Source organism: Mesoplodon mirus (assembly GCF_964341445.2).
Source record: "Mesoplodon mirus genome assembly, chromosome: 8".
In the NCBI taxonomy this organism is placed as follows: domain Eukaryota; kingdom Metazoa; phylum Chordata; class Mammalia; order Artiodactyla; family Ziphiidae; genus Mesoplodon; species Mesoplodon mirus.
The window spans coordinates 74,733,673-74,756,103 of record NC_138984.1 but is presented as its reverse complement, the minus strand read 5'-3'; the positions used below and the strand labels follow the sequence as shown (position 1 = coordinate 74,756,103).

General features: G+C 43.4%; 2 protein-coding genes across 5 annotated transcripts in view; one reads left to right on the top strand and one right to left on the bottom strand.

Moving 5' to 3' along the window:
- Positions 1-22,431, bottom strand: part of TANC1 (tetratricopeptide repeat, ankyrin repeat and coiled-coil containing 1) — a 239,929-nt gene that overhangs the window by 109,175 nt on the left and 108,323 nt on the right. The gene's annotated exons all lie outside the window — the stretch shown is intronic.
- On the top strand, positions 3,117-3,899 carry LOC309809592 (NTF2-related export protein 2). Its single transcript, XM_082630831.1, has one exon. It carries the CDS (start codon positions 3,486-3,488, stop codon positions 3,894-3,896), a length of 411 nt encoding a protein of 136 aa, XP_082486957.1. The 5' UTR covers positions 3,117-3,485; the 3' UTR covers positions 3,897-3,899.

The following is a 22,431-nucleotide window of genomic DNA, read 5'->3' as shown; positions in this document are numbered from 1 at the left end:
TCGTCTCTTAATGGACACCTGGGTTGTTTCCATGTCTTGGCTATTGTAAATAGCTCTGCTATGAACGTTAGGGTACATGCATCTTTTCAAATTGGAGTTTTTGCTTTTTCCAGATATATATGCCCAGGAGTGGAACTGCCGGATCATATGGGTCTATTCTTAGTTTTTTAAGGAACCTTCGTACTGTTCTCCACAGTGGCTGCACCAATTTACATTCCCACCAACAGTTTACGAGGGTTCCCTTTTCTCCACACCCTCTCCAGCATTTATTATTTGTAGACTTTTTGACAATAGCCATTCTGACAGGTGTGAGATGATACCTCATTGTACTTTTGATTGGCATTTCTCTAATAATTAGCGACGTTAAGCATCTTTTCATGTGCCTGTTGGCCATCGGTGTATCTTCTTTGGAAAAATACCTATTCAGGTTTTCTGCCCATTTTCTTGGGTTGATTGTTTTTTTTGATATTGAGTTATATGAGCTGTTTTAAATGTATGGTTTTAAATTAGATTATAAACGTAAGATTTGCAAGTTGAATTTAAAGGCCATGGAAAGCCACGTTTAAAATTGACTACGATACAATGAACAGTAATCTGAAACTTGTATCATCATCTGTACACAAAATGCTGCTCTCAGACATCGAAAGCCTTGTTTTATACATTGGGGAGACCATTGTTAAAGTCAGTCTCTCACTTTCAAAATGCTCACTGGAAGGAATTCAAGATGGAAGGAAAGAAGGAGGGAGGGAGGGAGAAAGGAGAAAAAAAATCCCTTAACTCCAAGTCTACCACAATTCACCTACAGCCCCCAGCCGGCCAACAAAGCTAGCCATCATTCATTTCTGGCCCCCCAGCCAAATTCTAGAACCTTCCATGTGCTACTGCAGTTCTCACTGTCATCGCTGTGTACTTGTCAGCAACCCCAACAAACTCCTCCACGTTCCTGACATCTATACAGAGGAGGCACTCTGCTCTGAGATGCTCTCTCTCAGGTCAGGAGCAGCCTGCAATCTCACTATGCACAGTCAGAGGCTGGTGTGTCAGGCCACACACGAGTGGCCTCTAATAGTCCCAGAGAGCCATGACAGGCCGGGTGTGTGAGCTTGAGGCAAACGTCCTTCTCTGACCTCTGTGGTGAGGAGCTCACACTTGTACGCACGTGGTTTCCATTATCTGAAATACCTCTTGAAAACATCGGGAACCTAAGAGGGCAGCAGCTAAGTGATATCTGGAGGCTTAGCTGTTATCTCTTTCGAGGTTGAACAGGACAAATTGCACTCACAGATGACATAGGTAACCCATGACATCACTGACAAGGAGCCAGATGACGAGCCACAGGCAGAGCTCATCTCCTCCCGACACAGCTGCCACCCCCTGTAATGACTGAGACAGTCACAGCCTTCTCAGCTCCAACGTTCAATTTTCTACTAGTGTCTTGGGTTTAGGACACAGCAGAGGGAAGGGCTGCCCCATTAACTGAGTTACAGTTCAAGTTCTTTATGAACTTTTCCTATCCATCAAAGCAAAAACAATTTTTTTTTAGTTAAATAATGGATGTTAATACCCTTTATTTATTAAAACACACAGATCGTAAGTGTCCAGCTCGATAAATGTTTACATATGTATATATCTATGTAAAATAATCTAGATCAAGTTTTAAAATATTACAATTTTTTTTTAAGAAAGTTCTCTCATGGTCTTTCCAGTGAATAGCCATCCCTCTCCTCAAAAGCAACAATTTGACCTCACTCTCAAAAGCTGATCAAGATTAACATTAAATTTGGAATTCCTGGGCTTCCCTGGTGGCGCAGTGGTTAAGAATCCACCTGCCAATGCAAGGGACCGGGTTCGAGCCCTGGCCGGGGAAGATTCCACAAGCCGTGGAGCAACTGAGCCCGTGCGCCACAACTGCTGAGCCTGCACTCTAGAGCCCGCGAGCCACAACTAATGAAGCCTGCACGCTTAGAGCCCATGCTCTGCAGCAAGAGAGGCCACGGCAATGAGAAGCCCGTGCACCACAACAAAGAGTAGCCCCCGCTCGCTGCAACTAGAGAAAGCCCACGCACAGTAAGGGAGACACAGCTCAGCCAAAAATAAATAAAAGAAAATAAATAAAAATTTAAAAAAATTTTTGGAATTCCTGATGACACACTGATTTATTACAACAAAAAAAGTGACTGCTTCTTCATTTTCTTTAGAACCAACTCTAACAGGCTGTCACACTAGTCTCCAGCTTAGCACTCCCTAACCCCCACCCAGGTCAACCACAGGCCATATTAAACTTTCCCACCAACTTCCCCACCTCTCCCGTTCTGAAGACTCCTCCTATGGATGTAAGCATTGCAGGAGGCAGAGGGCTGCTAATCCCCACCCACCCCGCCGTTCCCACACATCATGGTGGGCATTTGCAGGCTCCCTGGCCAACTTCCACACAGCCTTAAACTTCTTAAAACATCTGGCCAAAAAGGAATGAAACAAAATAAGTCCCCAACCTGCCTACACCCAAAGATAAAAAGCTCCAGAAGTGCAGAGTTTCAACCTGTTGCACTTTTATACCTCAGCTATTAAACAATTTTGAATAATCAGAAAAAAAGCTTACCTTAAGATATGCATTACAAGTTAATGGAGACTTCCCTGGTGGTCCAGCGGTAAAGAACCTGCCTTCCAATGCAGGGGATGCGGGTTCGATCCCTGCTGGGGGAACAAAGATCCCACACGCCCTGGGGCAACTAAGTCCGTGTGCCACAACTACCGAGCCCGCGCACCTCAATGAGAGAGCCTGCATGCTGCAAACTACAGAGCCCACGCGCTCTGGAGCCCACGCGCCACAACTAGAGAGGGAAAACCCACAGGCCACAACTAGAGAGAAGGCTGTGCGCCACAATGAAGATCCCTCGTGACGCAACTAAGACCCAAAGCAGCCATAAATAAATAAATAAAGTAAAAAAAGAATTGTTAAGTTAATGTGCCAAAAATAATAATAATAACTACTGGGAATTTTAACTTTAAAGCGTTCACTTTTTATGTAAACCCAATCATGTATAAAGGCAAAGTCAGAAATCAGCCTCTTTTTTTTTTTTTTTTTTTTTTTTGCTGTATGCAGGCCTCTCACTGTTGTGGCCTCTCCCGTTGCGGAGCACAGGCTCCGGACGCACAGGCTCAGCGGCCATGGCTCACGGGCCCAGCCGCTCCGCGGCATATGGGATCCTCCCAGACCGGGGCACGAACCCGTATCCCCTGCATCGGCAGGCGGACTCTCAACCACTGCGCCACCAGGGAGGCCCAATCAGCCTCTTTTTTAAGAACTCGGCTTTTAACAGTGGACCGAGTTGCTTCCGAGAGAGAATGGGCGGGCAGAGAATTCTGTGGGTTTGGCGGGTTTCTCTGTCTTCCTAAGTATTTGATCATTCCGCAGCCAAGGGAGCTGGACACGACAGGACTTTGCGAATCCGTCACTGTGGGGACACGCTGCTTTCAACTCCCCAATGGCTACGCCCATGGAGTTTAAAACTTATGTAGATCAGGCATGCAAAACTGCTGAGGAATTTGTCAATATTTACTATGAGACAATGGACAAGAGAAGACAGGCACTAACCAGGCTGTATCTGGACAAGGCCACTTTAGTATGGAATGGAAATGTTGTAACAGGGCTGGAAGCCCTGACTAATTTTTTTGACATGTTGCCTTCTAGTGAGTTTCAGGTCAATATGCTAGATTGCCAGCCAGTTCATGAGCAAGCTACTCAGGCCCAGACTACAGTTCTTGTGGTGACCAGTGGAACTGTGAAGTTTGATGGAAACAGACAACACTACTTCAACCAGAACTTCCTGCTGACTGCTCAGTCTACTCCAAACAATACCGTGTGGAAGACTGTAAGCGACTGCTCCCGTTTTTAAGATTGGGCTAGTAGTTAAAGGGGGCAAAAGTCCATTCTCTTTTGGTACATTAGTTCCAGCAGTAGAAACTTATAAGAAGTAGTTCATTGCACTGTGGAAGCATTATAAACTAATATGTGCTGAAACTAAATTTCTTTAATATTTTTTATTCCTAGTGGCACCTTTTCTAGCAGCTGCCAGTTTAGAACTTTGCCCTTAAGAGCTTTAATGTTAGTTTTCTACATGCCTTATATATGTTTCACTAATGACATTCTTACAGTAACATTAAACCCATGGTCTCTGTACTAATATACTCACTGTGAGCCCAGTGTACTGCAAAAATGAAATCCTTTTATAGTACTGTCTATGGGATATCGGCACAATGTAACTCTCTGGGAGGAAGATGGAGTGTTTTTTTTGTTATTAGGCTAATTTTGTAGTACAACATGTACCTAATTTTTGGTAAACACTGGTAATGCAGTTTAAATATGAGGCTTTTTCAAATCAGTTCAATGAACACATTACTAATTTAGGTTTACATAAGTACTCTGACATACTAGAATGGCATGTAGAGATGTTCAGTAGTCTTTTTATGTTAAGTAATGTAGGTGGGGTTTTTTATGTTGGCATGTTTTCTTAAGTGAATTAATCTACTAGAGAGGTGTAAAATGTTCTCGATTGATACCTGAGTGTTAGATACACTCTGGCTTAAAAGCAAAACTTCTTAAGAAAGCTTTTTCTTGGCAGCTCCAGGTCTGTAACTTTAGATAGTGAATTGTAGTAGTACTAAGAGTTTTAATGGGAGAATGAGAAGTGAGCAGTGTAGAGATCCGAGGTTGGCCAAAAGCAAGGCAGGGTGGTCAAATGGTACACTTTTGGTACTTGTTTCTACCTCCTAAAAATGTAGCCTAATTTTAGGATTTAAGTCATTAAAGTAATAAGTATCAAAAAAAAAAAAACTCAAAACATTTTTTTCTTCAAGTACTTTAGCTACTAGACATCCACGAGGGTCAGGAAAGAGACATGGGTCTCTAGGACACGGCAATCCTTCTGCATTTACCACACGGTGGCGCTGCTTCAACACTAATTCCAGACAAAATCCAGAACTGTGTTTCTTCGCCACCAAGACAATAACGCTTGCAACCCGTTAGGAATGTAACGTCCAGAAAATTTGGGTTTTTTTTTTTTTTTAAGGTTTTAGGCAATATACATATGGTTAACAGTTTATATGGATAAATTAAAATTGCTCAGGCAGCAACTCTGCCCTCATTTTAGGCTGGACTTAACAGAATTCTGACATATTTGCCAGGGGAAGGCTGATCAGCCTGAGAGCCAACGATGCAACGTGTTGGGCAGAAGGGCCGAGTGCCTGAGTGAGATGTCTCACAGCGCAACACTGACATGTCATCTACCTGTGAATCTATACTGATATAAACAGGTAAGTGAGGAAGAAGACACGAATCGCTCAGGCAGAAAAATTCCAAATAATTTATGTACATACTCCACTCACAAGGTGGGGAGCCCAAGTCCCCACCCTGCATGGGGGGCTGTGCATAGCAACTTCCCTCCAGAGAGTAGAGGATGGGGAGGGATGTAAGAAAAAGAGTAACTTCACCCTGGAGAAACCTGGCAACCTCTACCTGGGCCGGGTGAACACAGTGAACGAAAACCGTGATAAGTCACGTTGAAGTGTCAGCATGATGAGATGAGAAGGGCACTTTACCTCTGTGGTCCACCTCCTCACAACTTCAGTCTAATCATGAGAAGCGTCAGACAAACCCCCCAAAGAGGAGCATCCTACAAACCATGGGAACAGTAGCCTCAGAACTGCCAAGGCCATCAAAACCAAGGAAAGTCTGAGAAACTGTCAGAGCCAAGTGGAGCCTAAGGAAACGTGACAAATAAATGTCATAGGGTATCCTTGACTAAGATCCTGCATATTAGGTATCAACCAAAGAAATAGAAAGTACATACTTCGGTTAATAATAATGTATCAGTATGAGATCATTAGTTGTGACAATGTATCATACTAATATACTATGTTAATGATAGAAGAAAGTGGCTATGTGATAATAAATGGGAACTGCAAACTATCTTTGAACTATTCCAAAATAAACTTTTTATCTAAGGCTCAAATGGTAACTAAGAAAAGCCTTCACATACAGGAGAATTCCTTCAGCTTCTGTATTAAGGAACTTAGGCTGTGTTCCCAACAATCCCTTGACATCCGCCATAGAGGAGGAAGGTTGTTACAGGCTGAAGGATGTGCCCCCAAATTTCATATGCTGAAGTCCTACGTCCTAGTACCTCAGCATGTGACTATATTTGCAGACTAGGCCTTTAAGAGGTGATTGAGTTAAAATGAGGCCATTGAGGTGGGCCCTAATCCAATCTGAGTGCTGTCCTTACAAGAGGAAATGTGGACAAAGAGACACCAGGGATGCACAGACACAGAGGAAAGACCACGTGAGGGCATAGGGAGAAGGTGGCCATCTGGAAGCCAAGGATAGAGGCTGCAGGAGAAATCAAACGTGCCAGTACTTTGATCTTGGACTTCCAGCCTCCAGACCTATGACAAAATTAACTTCTGTTGTTTAAGCTACCCATCTTGTGGTACTTTGTCATGGCAGCCCTAGCAAACTAATACAAAGGTGAAGCAGAAAAACAGTGCTTCACTGAATGTTATGTGAAGGACAGCAGTGGGAATGCAGAGCTTGATGGCTTCTGGGCCATGCGTACCTTTTGAGAGGGATCTGACCTGAGGCTGCTGTTCTGGGTGGCAACTAAGTGACGTGGAGATGACCCGGGCTTTGGACTCAGGCAGACTGAAGTCCAAATCCCAGTCAGTCCCTAAGTAGCTGTATAACCTTCAGGCAAGTTATCTAAACGCTTGGGTTTTTCCAGCAACTGTAAGTGGGATTCGTGCCTACATCTCAAGGTTAAAAATGTTTACAAAGGGTCTAGTACATGGTAAGCACTGAATAAATACTAAGTTTCCATTCCCCCCTTCCTTTCCTCTAAGGCAAAAGTCAGGTTGGCAAACTATGGTCTAGGACCCAAGTCTGACCCACTGCATGTTTTTATAAATAAAATGTTACTGGAACATGGCCATGACCATTCATGAATGAACTGTCTATGGCTGAGCTGCACTACAGTGAAAGGTGAGTCGTTGCAACACAGACCATATGGCCCTCAAAGCCTAAAATATTTACTATCTACCCTTGACAGAAAGAGTTTGTTGATTCTGCTGTTTTCCTATTTCCAAAAGCTGACAGATGCTTGTCATTCCTCATCATACTTGAACTTCCCAGCATCTGCCACAGATGCCATGTCTTGAGATCCTTCCTCCTCCCTGGAGGCCAGTGATCTGAGCTCAGGCTCTGCATCTCCAATTCCCTGGTGCTCTTCACAAGCAAGGATCTCTGCAGAATACTAAGCTTAGAGATATTCAAAGTCGCCACCCCCCCTGGCCAACCTGTTTCTGTGTTCCACATTGTAATTAATTACACCAGCACCTATGCCTGTGGCTGTACAGAGACAGCATGACTTGGAATCCCAGCACCAGGGCTGAAATTCCACCTGTCAGAGCCTTACTTAAAACACGAAAATAATGACTCCCCTTGGAGACCCCATAACAATAGGGGAAAAATGTGAATAAAGCCACTAGCGCAGCAAAAAGTTTCTGAATCTAGATCTATCTGGAAACCCAAGCTAGAGACCTTAGCAAGCTTCCCAACTGCTGTGCAAAGAATTTGTTACAGGATGTGCTGGGATGTAGATCCCCCAGCTCTGTGGACTGCAGGGCAGTCTGGGGCAGTGCTACAAGGGACAGTCCATTTACCCCACTGCTGGACAAATATTTCCTATATGTGCCATGACATGAAACAGGCTCACAAGCCCTGGCCCATTTTGTACTTTTCTGCCTTCTCTAATTCTCATGTACAAATGAGTCACCACAACCTACAGACTCCTTTTCCTAAAATTTTCTCAAATGGACCTCCACCTCCCTCCATTCCCCTCCTCTGTCACTGCCAAGGTTTCAGCTACTATACCTCCTTTGAATCATTACAAAAGAGTCCCAACCAGTCTCCTCGACTCCAAGATGGCCTGTACAAAATAAATACTTACTATCCCAACCCAAATCTACTTATTTCATCCCTCTATTTTAAAAACAGTCAAAAGAATAAGACAACACTGCCAGAAGAATCAAATCCTCCCCGGCCCCACTGTATTTCCATCCTTGGTCCTCAAACGCAACCTGTCCTGTAATGCTGTGTGAGATCCAGCCACTGCGGGCCAGTCCAGACTTCACGCAGGGTTCTTCTTCCCCTAGGGGGCAGTCTTCCCACCCACCCCAATCCCTGTCTGCCATGTAACCCCTAACTCATGCTTGAAGAGCACCCTCCAATGTCACCTGCACTTGGAACGTTGCCAGCTCCCCCAAAGAGATGCTTGCTCTTCTCTGTGTGGTCACAGCACTTTGTAGACACCACAGTGTCTTAAAAGTCATTGCCTCTCTCACTAAACTGGGAGGCCCCCAAAGCTTAAGGCCAGAGCATGTATTTACCTTTATATCTACCTCATCCCTAGAGCAGAGCCCAACACTGATTGGGCTGATAGATGATGCTCAGTAAACCCCTTAAAACAAATGTTTATGGAACCTCATGAAATCACTGAGTGAAGGAAAGATGGAAGTAACTCAGAGTGCCTCTGAAGCCATTTGTAAAAATAAAGTTTACCACCAAAAAAGGTCCCAAGTCCCATCCACCCACAGTGTCCTCTTAAGAAGGAAGCCTTGAACAATCTCTTGCCAGCTTAGCTGCCAGCAAGTCCAGGAGAGCTGGAGGAGAAGGAGCTCAGAAGAGCACTAGTGCATAAAAACAGGCTGCTTTTAAAGGCTAAAGGGCACACAAACTAAGACTTGCCAGTATGAAAGGAAGAAATGTGGAACATGAACCACAAAAATAATGAAAAGGTGTCCAAATGCAAATTAAAAATGTGATTCTCTTAAGCAGTCTGCTAGGACGTGCCTTTCTCATTTCAGGGAAAACACATGGGACTCAACACATCTTTATTTTTTCCTTTCTGTGTATCATGAAGAAATCTACATGCAACAGTGTGAGTCAGTCACGTGACTGGCAGGTATCAAGCTACAGTCATATTTTTCCTGCCTTAAAAGGACATGTTATTCTTCGATTGCTTATTAAAACACCACAAACTTAAGAAAAATATGCAGTAAAACTTAACATCAAGTTAATATCAAGTCCTTGGCCTGGACTGTGACACCATTTCTTCCTGAGAGTCTTGTAGGGCTCAGGTGGCCGTTCCGAGGCATCCTGTACAGCCGGGCAGAAGCAAACGTCACCTCAAGACAACACACAGATGCTGGGTGGTTTCCCTACTCTCACCCCCAACATCTTTAGCACCAGTTTGCTTCCTTAGGAACTGCTTTCCACACTCCTCCAAAACATGGTTACTTGCATTCTCACAGGTTGACCTTTATCACTTTCAATAAGAGCTACAATAGGACCAAGAATAAACAAGGCATTTGGTCGGGAACAGCACAGACAACAGGAGATGAAAACCATGACCAGAGCTAACAAACCCATACCCAAATATCAACAATTAGACTTTACAGGTCCCTGCACTGAAGCAGTGGAGCTTTCCCTGCTGTCCATGTCAGAAAACCAGACTGAAGACAAAACAAGAGGTATGAGAGAGGCCAACAAAGGGAGAGAGGGGCGAATTACCCGCTCTCGGGAATCAGGGGCAGCAGAAGCGTTTCTTGTGGGGGTTTTAGGAGCCAGGCACTCGTCACACATTCCCTCTATCCTCTCAAAGACCAATACACTAGGTAGTTCATTCTCATTCCCAGATGAGGAAAACCGAGAATCAGAGAAGCGGCAAAGTAATTTCCAAGGACACAGAGCTACTGAGAACAGGATTTGAACCCAGGTCTGTCTGTCTTTTACGGCCAGAAGCTTCCCACAACACCACATAGCTTGGGTAGAATTTCTCCATCTAGAAGGCAGCGAGGGAAAAGGCAGAGTGTACAGAAGTTCAAGCTTATCTAATGCAAACAAGAGCTGCTTAAACCTCACAACTTCCAAAAACACCCCAAACAAACAAATCATGGACTCTGCAAATCTTTTGCATGCATATACTCATATTTTTATGTGTACATGAGAACGTATACACACTCATTCAAATCTTAGAGAATACATCTGGCTCTAATAGGAGCTGTAGAAGTGGAAAAAAAGGTTGTAGATTATTTTGTAAAAGTAAATTATTTTTAATAAAGTTATTGAATTTACTAAAGTTACTAAAGAGCTCAAAGTCGACAATCATTCTTTGATTAACACAGCAGGAGATTCCTAGCCTGTCACCCGCACTGCCAAGACCTCTAGTTTCCATGTCAAATATTAACACTAGACTCCAGGATGTGTACAACAGGCATATATTTTCTTTTGATTACTGAAGACCGTCAACATCGAGAGTCATTGTGAAACGTCAAAATGCCTGAGACAGAAGTGTCCATAACACTTCCTGCATTCTCAGATGCCACTCCCCTCCTGCGTTAGGTGGAGTGGAGTTACCTCACTTGCATTCAAGTACATGTGTTCTACGAGATGGGGGGTGGTTCTGGAGGATGAGACACACACATCTGCTTCTCCTTCAGCCACTCTCAGCCCCTACGTGCTTTTCACATAGTGGAATTCTGGTGTATAAAGTACGTAATTTCTGGTACAATGCCATCCTAAGTACAAACTACCTACTTCACCTGGTGCAAAAAACAAAACACAACAATCTGCCAATGGCAGAAGAAAAATGGTGGTACCATCCAAAGACGCTGTGTCTACATGTAGCATTTATGAGCCATTTAAGGGATGCTCAAGGGTAACCTGATGCAAACGTTTCTGCCTTACATTCTTTTTCATTTACCTGTGTAAGGAGCAACTTTGTAACCCCGTTCTCGTGCTTAGCTTCAGACAATAAGTAGCTGTCTGCTCAACTTTCATTGGAGTTTTGCTCGCACTGCCCAGGGAACACATTTGAACCATTTTGGAGCACTTACTCTCTATCAGCTTCACGAATCACTGTTTCTCATTTCAACGAAGAGCTCACGGGAGCTTCCCAGATTACTGAGGCAGGGCACCACCAGGAATCTGACCTTTTTTCTTTACCTAATTGTCTCTTTTCTGCTAAGAACTACTGCTTTCTTAAACCTTTGCATTTGCATCACTAGTTCCAAGAGCTGGCTTCCTTTACAGGGCAATTTTACGACATAATTTTAATTACTTCACACGAATCATGTGCAAACCAAAAGAAGATGAATAACATAAGTAGTTGATGGCAGAGCTGGAACTGGAATCCAGACAGTCGGTCAGTCACTGCGTTATGCTGCTTTCATCCTATTCACAGGGAACAAAGCCTGCTGCACATCAAGAAGACATATGTATGCCAGAAAGCATACAGATCTGAGGGTGAAATTCCACTGGGAAGCATCTGGCTGAGAATAGGGAATCAAGAGGACCGGTACTGTGAGAATCAGCCGCTGAGTCAGATGAAGAAAGTTGAAGATGGGCTCCAAGGCAGACAGTTGCAGTGAAATAGCAAGCCCCAAAGGAGAGCTTGTGTACCATGCCCTACGCTTTATGGTATACATCTCAATTTCACTTACCCTATAAGAGAAGCACCATTATTACCCCCATCGCTCAGATGAAGAAACACCTATAACTTAACCAAGCACACCAAGTGGGAGGTGAATACAGTTCCAACCTGCCCAAGACTGCGGTGGAGAAAGGTACCTATCAGGATCATTAATAACTCAGCTAAAACCAGAGACTCACAACTCCCTAACTTATGGTGGCTAACTTATTCTCCTAGGCTTTTCCAAAAGTGAAATTGATTCTGAGTAGGCCTATATCTATTAAAGAAATTGAATCAATAATTAATAACTTTCCAAAACAGAAAGCACCAAGCCCAGATAGGTACCAATTCTCTACAATCTCTGTCAGAGGATGGAAGCAGAGGGAATACTTCCTAACTCATTCTATGAAGCCAACATTGCTCTAATACCAAAACCAGACAAAGACATTATAAGAAACCTACAGAACAATATCTCTCATGAGCATAGATGAAAAAATCCTCAACAAAATACTATCAAGTTGAATCTAAGAACGTATAAAAAGAATTACACATCACAACCAAGTGGGATTTATCCCAGGTATGCAAGGCTGGTTCATCACTAGCAAATCAATTAATGTAATCCATCACATTAATAGGCTAAAAAGCAAAATCACATGGTCATATCAATAGATGCAGAATATGTATTTGACAAAATCTAACACACATTCTTGATAAAAACTCTCAGTAAACTAGGAATAGAGGGGAACTTCCTCACCTTGATAAAGATATCTATAAAAACTCTACAGCTAATATACTTACTGGTGGAAACAAAAAGCTTTCTCACTGAGATCAGGAACAAGGCAAGGATATCCCCTCTCTCCACTCCTTTTCAACATTATACTAGAAGTCCTAGCTAATGCAATAAGGCAAGAAAAGGAAATAAAAGGTATACAGCTTGGGAAGGAAGAAATAAAACTGTCTTTATTCACAGATGACATGACTGTCAATGTAGAAAATCTGAAAGAACTGACCAAAAACTCCTGTAACAAGGGATTATAGCAAGGTTCTAAGATACAAGGTTAATATACAAAAGTCAATCAATTTTCTATATGCCAGCAATGAACAAGTGGAATATGAAATTAAAAGTAGGATACCATTTGCATTAGCATCCCTCAAAATGAAATACTTAGGTATAAAAAGCAAAATAGATACAAGATCTATGTGAGGAAAGCTACAAAACGCAGAAGAAAGAAATCAAAGAACTAACAAAATGAGATGGTCCACATTCAAGGATGGGAAGACTCAATACTGTCAAGATGTCAGTCCTTCCCAAATTGATTAACAGATTCAATATAATCTCAATCAAAGCCCCAACAAGTTATTTTGTGGATACTGACAAACTGATTCTGAAGTTTATGTGGAGAGGCAAAAGACCCAGAATAGCCAACATAACACTGAAGGAGAAGAACACAGTTCTTCTACCAGACTTCAAGATTTACTATAAAGCTAAAGTAATCAAGACAGTGTGGTATTGGCACAGAATAGACAAACAGATCAATGGAACATAACAGAAAGCCCAGAAATAGACACATATAAATACAGTCAACTGATCTTTCACAAAGGAGCAAAGGCAATACAATGGAGCAAAGTCTTTTCAACAAATGGTGCTGGAATAACTGGACATCTACATACAAAAAAATGAATCTGGACAGAAACTCCATACCCTTCACAAAATTTAACTCAAAATGGCTCACAAACTTAAAACAAAACTATAAAACTTCGGGGCTTCCCTGGTGGCGCAGTGGTTGAGAGTCCGCCTGCCAATGCAGGGGACACAGGTTCGTGCCCCGGTCCGGGAGGATCCCACGTGCCGCGGAGCAGCTGGGCCCATGAGCCATGGCCGCTGAGCCTGCATGTCCGGAGCCTGTGCTCCGCAGCGGGAGATGCCACAACAGTGAGAGGCCCGCATTAAAAAAAAGAAAAAAAAAAAAAAAAAAAAACTATAAAATTTCTAGAAGGTAAAATAGGAGAAAATCTATATGACCTTGGGTATGGCAAGGGCTTTTTAGATATAATACCAAAGGTATGATTCATGGGAGAAATCACTGATAAGCTGGACTTCATTAAAACTAAAAGCTTCTGCTCTGAGAAAGACAATGTCAACAGACTAAGAAGATGAGCCACAGACAAGGAGAAAATATTTGTAAAAGATATATCTGATAAAGGACTGTTATCCAAAATATACAAAGAACTCTTAAAACTCAACAATAAGGGGCTTCCCTGGTGGCGCAGTGGTTGAGAGTCCGCCTGCCAACTCAGGGGACACGGGTTCGTGCCCCAGTCCAGGAGGATCCCACATGCCATGGAGCGGCTGGGCCCGTGAGCCATGGCCACTGAGCCTGTGCGTCCAGAGCCTGTGCTCCGCAACGGGAGAGGCCACAACAGTGAGAGGCCCACGTACCACAAAAAAAAAAACAAACAAACAAAAAAAAAAACTCAACAATAAGAAAACAACCTGATTTTTAAAAAGGACGAAATCTTAGCAGACACCTCACCAGGGAAGATATACAGATGGCAAATAAGCATACAAAAAGATGCACCACAACATGTGTCATCAGGGAAATGCCAATTAAAACAACAAGACACCACCATACACCTATTAGAAAGGCCAAAATCCAAAACACTAACACCACCAAATGCTAGCGAGGATGCAGAGCCAGAGGAACTCTCATTCACTGCTTGTGAGAATGCAAAATGGGTACAGCAACTTCAGAAGACAGTTTGTTGGTTCCTTATGAAACTAAGCACTCTTACCATATGATCCAGCAATCACGTTCCTTGGTATTTATTTACCTAAACGAGTTGAAAACTACGTCCACACAAAAACCTGCACACAGATGTTTGCAGCAGTTTTATTCATAGCTGCCAAAACCTCAAAGCAACCAAGATGTCCTTTAGTAGATGAATGGATAAATAACCATGGTACATCCAGACAATGGACTATTATTCAGCACTAAAAAGAAGATGAGCTCTCAAGCCATGAAAAGACATGGAAGAATCTTAAATGCCTATTACTAAATGAAAAAACCAATCTGAAAAGGCTACATACTGTATAATTTCAACTATATGACATTCTGGAAAAGGCAAAACCATGGAGACAGTAAAACGATCAGTAGTTGCCAGGGGTTTGAGTTGGGGTAGGGAGAGAGGGACGATTAGGTGAAGCACAGAGGATTTTGGGGGCAGTAAAAATTCTGTATAATACCACAATGATGGATACATGTCATTATACATTTGTCCAAACTCAGAGAATGTCTAACACCATAATGTAAACTTTGGACTTTGGGTGATAAAGATGTGTCGATACAGATTCATTAGCTGTAACAAATGTACCCTCTGGTGGGGATACTGACAATGAGGGAGGCCATGCATGTATGGGGACAGGAGTCAACAGGCAATCTCTGTACCTTCCATTCAGTTTTGCAGTGAACCTAAAACTGTTTTAAATAAATTCTATTTTGGGCTTCCCTGGTGGCGCAGTGGTTAAGAGTCCGCCTGCCAATGCAGGGGACACGGGTTCGTGCCCCGGTCTGGGAAGATCCCACATGCCGTGGAGCGGCTGGGCCCGTGAGCCATGGCCTCTGAGCCTGCGCATCCGGAGCCTGTGCTCCGCAACGGGAGAGGCCACAACAGTGAGAGGCCCGTGTACCACACACAAAAAAAATTTTTATAAATAAATAAATAAATTCTATTTTTTAAAAAAGGTGAGCTCATTAACTGCCACTTAGGACCTTTGGCCAATAAAGGAACATTTTGTTGGTGAGAGAAGCAAAAAGAAAGTCACATCTCCTTGGAAGAGTTTCCTAAATTTTATTTCTCAGAACCCTTGCACAGCAAAGGGGTTCCATCTGTAACTGTTAGCTGGTAACTCTCAATAAACCCCCAGATGCAAAGCTTACTGGTTCCAACACTCCAGGCCTGAATAATGAAGATTTTCTTGATGGTCCCTGTTTTCCTTTTGCAGGACACTCCAGCTCTTACTGACCTCTCTTCTAGAGATCACCATTCTATGTCCACTTTCGCTTCCCAACTCCCAGCTTTTGCACACCTTTGCCACTCTGCCTGGAGTAAAGCCAGCTGTTCCTGCCAACCCACCCACAGACTTGCTTCACTACAAATTTGAGGATTCAGGCTGGAACATCAATCCTTCCTTCCTGTCGGTTTTGACCACTCACTAACTTTCATTAATGTTAGATACGGGTGCGAAATCTTCCACGGGCTTCTGTGACTTCTGTGTTTCTCTGTGAATCAGAAATGATCAAAAAGAAGAGGTTCCCACCGCCACTGCCTCTGCTCCCATCAATTTTCTTAAGGTAAAGCCCCTCATTTCTGAGTACGGCACTTGGTTTGTTCTAGCCGCCATCTGACACCACCAAAGGGTGCACCTGACACTGCTGTAAAGTATGACTGGGTAAAACCTCCAGTCATCATTAACTGCAGGTGGTGGGAAACATGCAGCAAAAAAATGCCAGAAGCCTGAGAAAGTAGAAGAGTGACAGGAACATAGAAAAGGAGGCATGAGAAGGCTGCTGACCGTTTCACACATACTCCTCTTTGCCCATCCCTGATCATAGCGAAGTCCTGAGAGAGGTAGGACCTTGATTAAGCATCAGTTCTCTCTAGATATGGGGAAAGGTATGTTCCCAGCTTTACAAATGCAAGGTACTGCAATTTAAATTGCTTTTCTGATTTTCAACCAATCACATGGAACTGGTGAAGGTGAACTACTAAAATCCTACTCATTTTAATAGGTGCATACCAGTGCCCCATCACCAGGGTAACTGTCTGAAGGAAGTGATTAGATGTTTCCAAGTATCCAAGGGGAAACACAAAGGCAAGATCCCAAGACAGGGAGCTCACGGAATGTCAAGGCAGAGGAACGCCATGAAAGGCAGTGCAGAGGGGGGAGGAAGCACAGTGCTACAGGTGTTTGGAACAGTAAGTTTTTTCTCATACAGGGAAAAGGAGAGACATAAAGGAAGGCTGGATGTAGCAACAGATGCAAGCCACACCTGAGGTCAACTCTGAAAGAGAAAGTTTTGACCTAAGACAGAAGGAGGAGAATAAGCAAAGGGGAAGTGGAACAGAAGGGCTGGTCTGGGCACAACAGTGACTTGATCACCCAAAGTCCATTCAGCAGGAAAAGAATCGACTTGTCAATAAATGGTGCTGGGACAACTGGATATCCTTCCTCACGTGAAAGAATGAAAATGACCCCTACCACACACCATTCACGAAAAATGGAGTTAAAAAGGATCCAGACCTAAATGTAAGAGTTAAAACTATAAAACTCTTAGGAGGGGGCTTCCCTGGTGGTGCAGTGGTCGAGAGTCAGCCTGCCGATGCAGGGGACACAGGTTCGTGCCCCGGTCCGAGAAGATCCCACATGCCGCGGAGCGGCTGGGCCCGTGAGCCATGGCCGCTGGGCCTGCGCGTCCGGAGCCTGTGCTCTACAACGGGAGAGCCCACAATAGTGAGAGGCCCGCGTACCGCAAAAAAAAAAAAAAAAAAAAAAAAAAATTGAAACTTTTGCACTTAGGACAATAGTATCAAGAGCACAGAATGGAAGAAAATATTTGCATATTGCATAACTTGTATCTAGAACATACAAAGAATTCTTACAATTACAATGAGATACCAGTTCACATGTACTACAATGGCTATAATCAAAAAGATTGATAATAACAAGAGTTGGCAAGGATGTGGAGAAACTGGAAACCTCATACTCCTCAGCTGGGAATCCAAAATACTGCAGTCATGTTGGAAAATAATTTGGCACTACTTCAAAAGGTTAAGCATAGAGTTATCATATTAATCCAGCAATTCCACTCCTTGGTATGTACCCCAGAAAAAAATGAAAAGCTACAATCACACAAAAATGCATACACAAATGTTCATAGCAGCATTATTCATAGTAGCCAAAAAGTGGAAACAACTCAAACGTCCACAAACTGAAGAATGGATTTTAAAACGTGGCATATATAATACCTACATGAAAGAAGCCAGTCACAAAAGACCACATATCATATGATTCTATTTATACCAAATGCCCCAAACAGGCAAATCCATAAAGGAAAAAAAAAATAGATTAGTGTTTGCTTAGGGCTGTGGAGTGGGGGGCTGGAAGGAGGGAGGAATGTGGAGTAACTGCTAATGCAAATGGATTTTTTTTTACAGGGACATAAAAATGTTCTAAAATTAGATTGTGGCAATGGATGCACAACCCTGTGAAAATGCTAAAAACACTGAACTGTAAACTTTAAATGGATGAATTATATGATATGCAAAATATCCCAATAAAGCTATTCTTTTAAATGCAAAGGGATAAATGATAATGGAAAAATGTGTAAATTTGAATTGAAAGAACAAAAAACTTCTGTGAGTCATAAAATACTATAAACCTAACGGAAAATCATGAACTGGGAAAATTTCTGAATAACATACATGACTGATGGTCTTAAAACAAACAACAAGAAAGCTGTAATTCAGTAAGAACTCTATATTGCCCCAGTAGAACAGAAGACAAATACCACAAGAATTCCCCAAAGAAAAAAGTACAAATGACCAATAAGTATATAATAATCCATTCACAACATTAATCAAAAAAGTTTTCAACTAGTAATCCTAGAGTTAAAGCCTATCCAATGAAAATATAAAGAGGCTTTTAAATATTAATATATAAGAATATTCTTTATTTAGTGGGAAACTGGGATCTTCTTACATGTACAATGCTCGGGGGAGTGGGCAAATACTATCGTTTATTCAGTACAGAAACAAGGCAGGAAAGAAATTCAAGCGGACTTCCCTGGTGGTGCAGTGGTTAAGAGTCCGCCTGCCAGTGCAGGGGACAAGGGTTCAAGCCCTGGTCTGGGAGGATCCCACATGCCACGGAGCAGACAGGCCCGTGTGCCACAACTGCTGAGCCTGTGCTCTAGAGCCCATGAGACACAATTACTGAGCCCACGTGCCACAACTACTGCAGCCCGCATGCCTAGAGCCTGTGCTCTGCAACAAAGAGAAGCCACTGCAATGAGAAGCCCACACACCGCAACAAAGAGTAGCCCTCACTCGCTGCAACTAGAGAAAGCCCACGCACAGCAACAAAGACCCAACGCAGCCAAAAAATAAAAGAAAGAAAGAAAAAAAAAAAACAGAAATTCAACCAACTGTCAGAAATGGTTGTCTTTTTAGGGGCACAGCGGGTGGAAGGGACCAAGATTTACTGTACCTTGTTCTGTACATCTTTGTAATGAATTTTCCTCCACAAATATTCTAAAATTAAAAAAATAAAGCTAACAAATATCTACGTCTACCTTCATTGAAAAGGAATTTTATCATATAATCACATATTCCTTACCAAAGTTCTCAAACTTTGCTACATATTAGAATCACCTGGGAAGATTTTTTTTTAAAATCCCAGTGCCCAGGCCATACCTCACAGGCACTAAATCAGAATCTCTGAAGGTAGGACCCAGGCAGCAGTCTTCTTTAAAATTCCTGGGCATGATTGCATGGTACAGCCAAATCGTGTATGGGTGAACCAAGATTCAAAGGCAGGAGAATTAACGGCACTCAAAGGTCCTCAAGTTCACAGTGGAGCAAACCAAATGCACACAGGTCTGTGTGTGAGCACAGAACAACAAAGTATGTGTGTCCTGGTCATGGCTGCATGAAGCAGTAAGGTACAGGCAGGGTCGCCCAGCTCCTTGGAGTAGGCGGTCATATAACAAGTTTGCAGGAGGAAACAAAGAGAGCTGTCCAGTTCACCAGAGCAGGAGGAACCGTCCTTGCTGAAGGCGAGAGCCCTGATTGTGGCCTGACCACTCCGAGGTGACAGCAGGACTGAGAACTAGCTGGTCCTTCCAGCAGACCTGTGTGAGCCTGCGTGTTCCCTGTGCTGTCCTCCACCTCCCTAGGAAGAAGCCTCACAGATGTTTGTGTGTACCACCTCCAGCCTATAGCCTCCCCCCAGGCATGCAACCGGAACACAGGGCCATGTCACCTACAGCTCATGTGTCAGCTCTGTGCAGACAGAACAATGCAGACTAGCACTGGCATAGGAGAACGTGCTAGGGCGGGGGCAGGGGGCTGGACTTAGGGCAGCCTCCACCTTAACCTGCACACCGGGGCAAGTTCCGTAATGATGCTTCGGTATCTGCAAGGAGGCCTGACTGGTTGTGCCCTAGAGGCCTCGCCAACCCCAACCTGTCTGTGATCCTCTAAGGTCCGCACACAGAACAGAGACTGCGGCAGTAGCTAAAACTGGAAGCCAGCTGAGTGTGGTTCTGAGCAGGAACTTGATCTGACTCAGCTGTGATAATTCCCCTGCCATAGTACCGTGGAAAGAAAGAAAAAATGGAAATTGAGAAGCGCAGACAGAAGGGAAGTTCAAAAGAGGAGGGTTACAGAACGACTCCTCTCAGCCTCCTCTTGCTAATTCTCAGTGGTCCACAACGAGGCCTGACAAAGCACCCACTAACACCATCCACTCAAGACTGTCCCCTGAAGATGCTGACTTCAAAAGGAGGTCACTCGAAGAACGCTGGAGGGAATGTGAAATCAATGCAGCTTTTTGTAAAGTGACTGGGCAGTATGTACCAAGAATCTTTAAATCTTTAAAAATGCAGTCCATTTAGTGCAATACTTCCACTTCCGGGAACCTGCCACTCTTGAGAGATCAGACGTATGTAAAAGTTACTGAACAAAAATATTCTCATGGGGAGTTCTGGAGACTGGGTGCACAACAATGTAAGTGTATGTAACATGACTAAACTGTACATTTTAAAATGGTTAAGATGGGAAATTTTATTATGTGTATTTTATCACATCTAAAATTAAAAATTAGGGCTTCCCTGGTGGTGCAGTGGTTAAGAATCCGCCTGCCAGTGCAGGGGACACGGGTTCGAGCCCTGATCCGGGAAGATCCCACATGTCGTGGAGCAACTAAGCCCGTGCGTCACAACTACTGAGTCCACGTGCCACAACTACTGAAGCCTGCATACCTAGAGCCCGTGCTCTGCAAAAAGAGAAGCCACCGCAATGAGAAGCCCGCGCACCGCAACAAAGAGTAGACCCCCCTCACCACAACCAGAGAAAAGCCCACGCGCAGCAACGAAGACCCAACACAGCCAAAAATAAAATAAATAAAATACATTTATAAAATTAAAAATTCATAGGCATTTAATAGCAAAAACAAAATATCTTGGCTCACGCTACAATTTTTTTAAACTGAAAAATAATGTAAGTATCTAACAGTCAGAAATTAGTTAAAAATCAATTACGGAATATTGAAACAATGGACATCGAATGTCAAGTTCTTCAAGCAAACTGGAACGTGCTCATGATATAATATTCAGTGAAAAATGGCAAAGCACGTGTGGTCCTGGGTTTAGGAAGAATCGATTAAAAAAAAAAAACTAGAAAATCAAAAAACACTAAGCATAGTTCTGTCTCTACAATGGGATTTCCAAATTTTCTACAAGAAACACTCCAGCGGGGTGAGGGAAGGAGTGCCTTGGTGAACATTAATTCATGGTCCAAGAATCAAAGGGCAGAATGATTTCCACTTTACAGCCTGTCAGCTTTGAGGTTTTTCCGTTAAAGAAACAGACAGCCAGAGGGGTTTTCAAAGCTGTATCAGCTCGGTCAACTGACACAGAACTGGGACTGGAGATGGCAGAGATGCAAATACAGCAGCTCCCCTCATACGTTCCAAGACCCCCACTGGATGCCTGAAACTGTTGATAGTACTGAGCCCCATATATACTACAGGGTTTTTTCCTATGCATACATACCTATGATAAAGTTTAATTTATAAGTTAGGCAAAGTAAGATTAACGACAGTGACTAACAATAAAATAGAATGGGGTCTCTCTCTCAAAGTACCTAACCGTACAAACTTAACACATTTTCTATCTTAACTAAAGCACTGATCACATACCGTGGCCATAACTTTTACAGTCTGAGGTGCGAGAGCAAAACTAGCACACATTTTTTTCCTTCTTCACAGTTTCACGAATAGAAAATTCGTTCTTACCATAGATCTTAGCTACCTCAGCATATGGTTTTTTTTCCCTTATTAAGTCAAGAACCTTTTCACTTAAAGGAAGCACTTTACGGTTTCTCTTTGCGTATCTGAACCGCCAGCATCACTACTCTTGCATTTCAGGTCCTTTATTAAGTAAAATAAGGGTTACTTGAACCCAAGCACCTCGATATCACAACAGCGGATCTGAGGACTGAGGGGGCTATGCAGAGACTAATGGGCAGGGCACACTGGACAGAGGGACGATCCACATTCTGGGCAGGACAGAGCGAGGCTTCATCGCGTGAGCTACTCAGAACGGCACTCAATTTAAAACTTAGGAATTGTTGGGACTTCCCTGGTGGTCCAGTGGTAAAGAATCCGCCTCCAAACACAGGGGATGCGGGTTTGATCCCTGGTCGGGGAACTAAGATTCCACATGCCACGGGGCAACTAAGCCTGCGCGCCACAACTACTGAGCTCGTGCACCTCAACTAGAGAGCCCGCGTGCCCCCAACTACAGAGCCCACGCGCCCTGGAGCCCGCCAGGCTAGGTAGGCCACAACTAGAGACAAGCCTGCGCAGCACAGTGAAGAGCCCGCGCGCCGCAACGGAAGATCCCACGTGCCTCAACGAAGAGCCCACACGCCCCAACTAAGACCCAAAGCAGCCAAAAAAAAAAAAATTATGAACTGTTTACTTCTGGAATTTTCCATTTAATATTTTTGGACACTGATTGACCACGAGTAACTGTAACCACAGAAAGAGAAACCACGAATAAGGGGGGATGACTATAAGCAGCACTACCCAGTCTCCCCATATAAGCGAGGATGAGAAAAGCAG

What these genes read in the sequence shown, in the direction of transcription:
- LOC309809592 (XM_082630831.1), top strand. Translation starts at nt 3,486, where the DNA reads ATGGCTACGCCCATGGAGTTTAAAACTTATGTAGATCAGGCATGCAAA.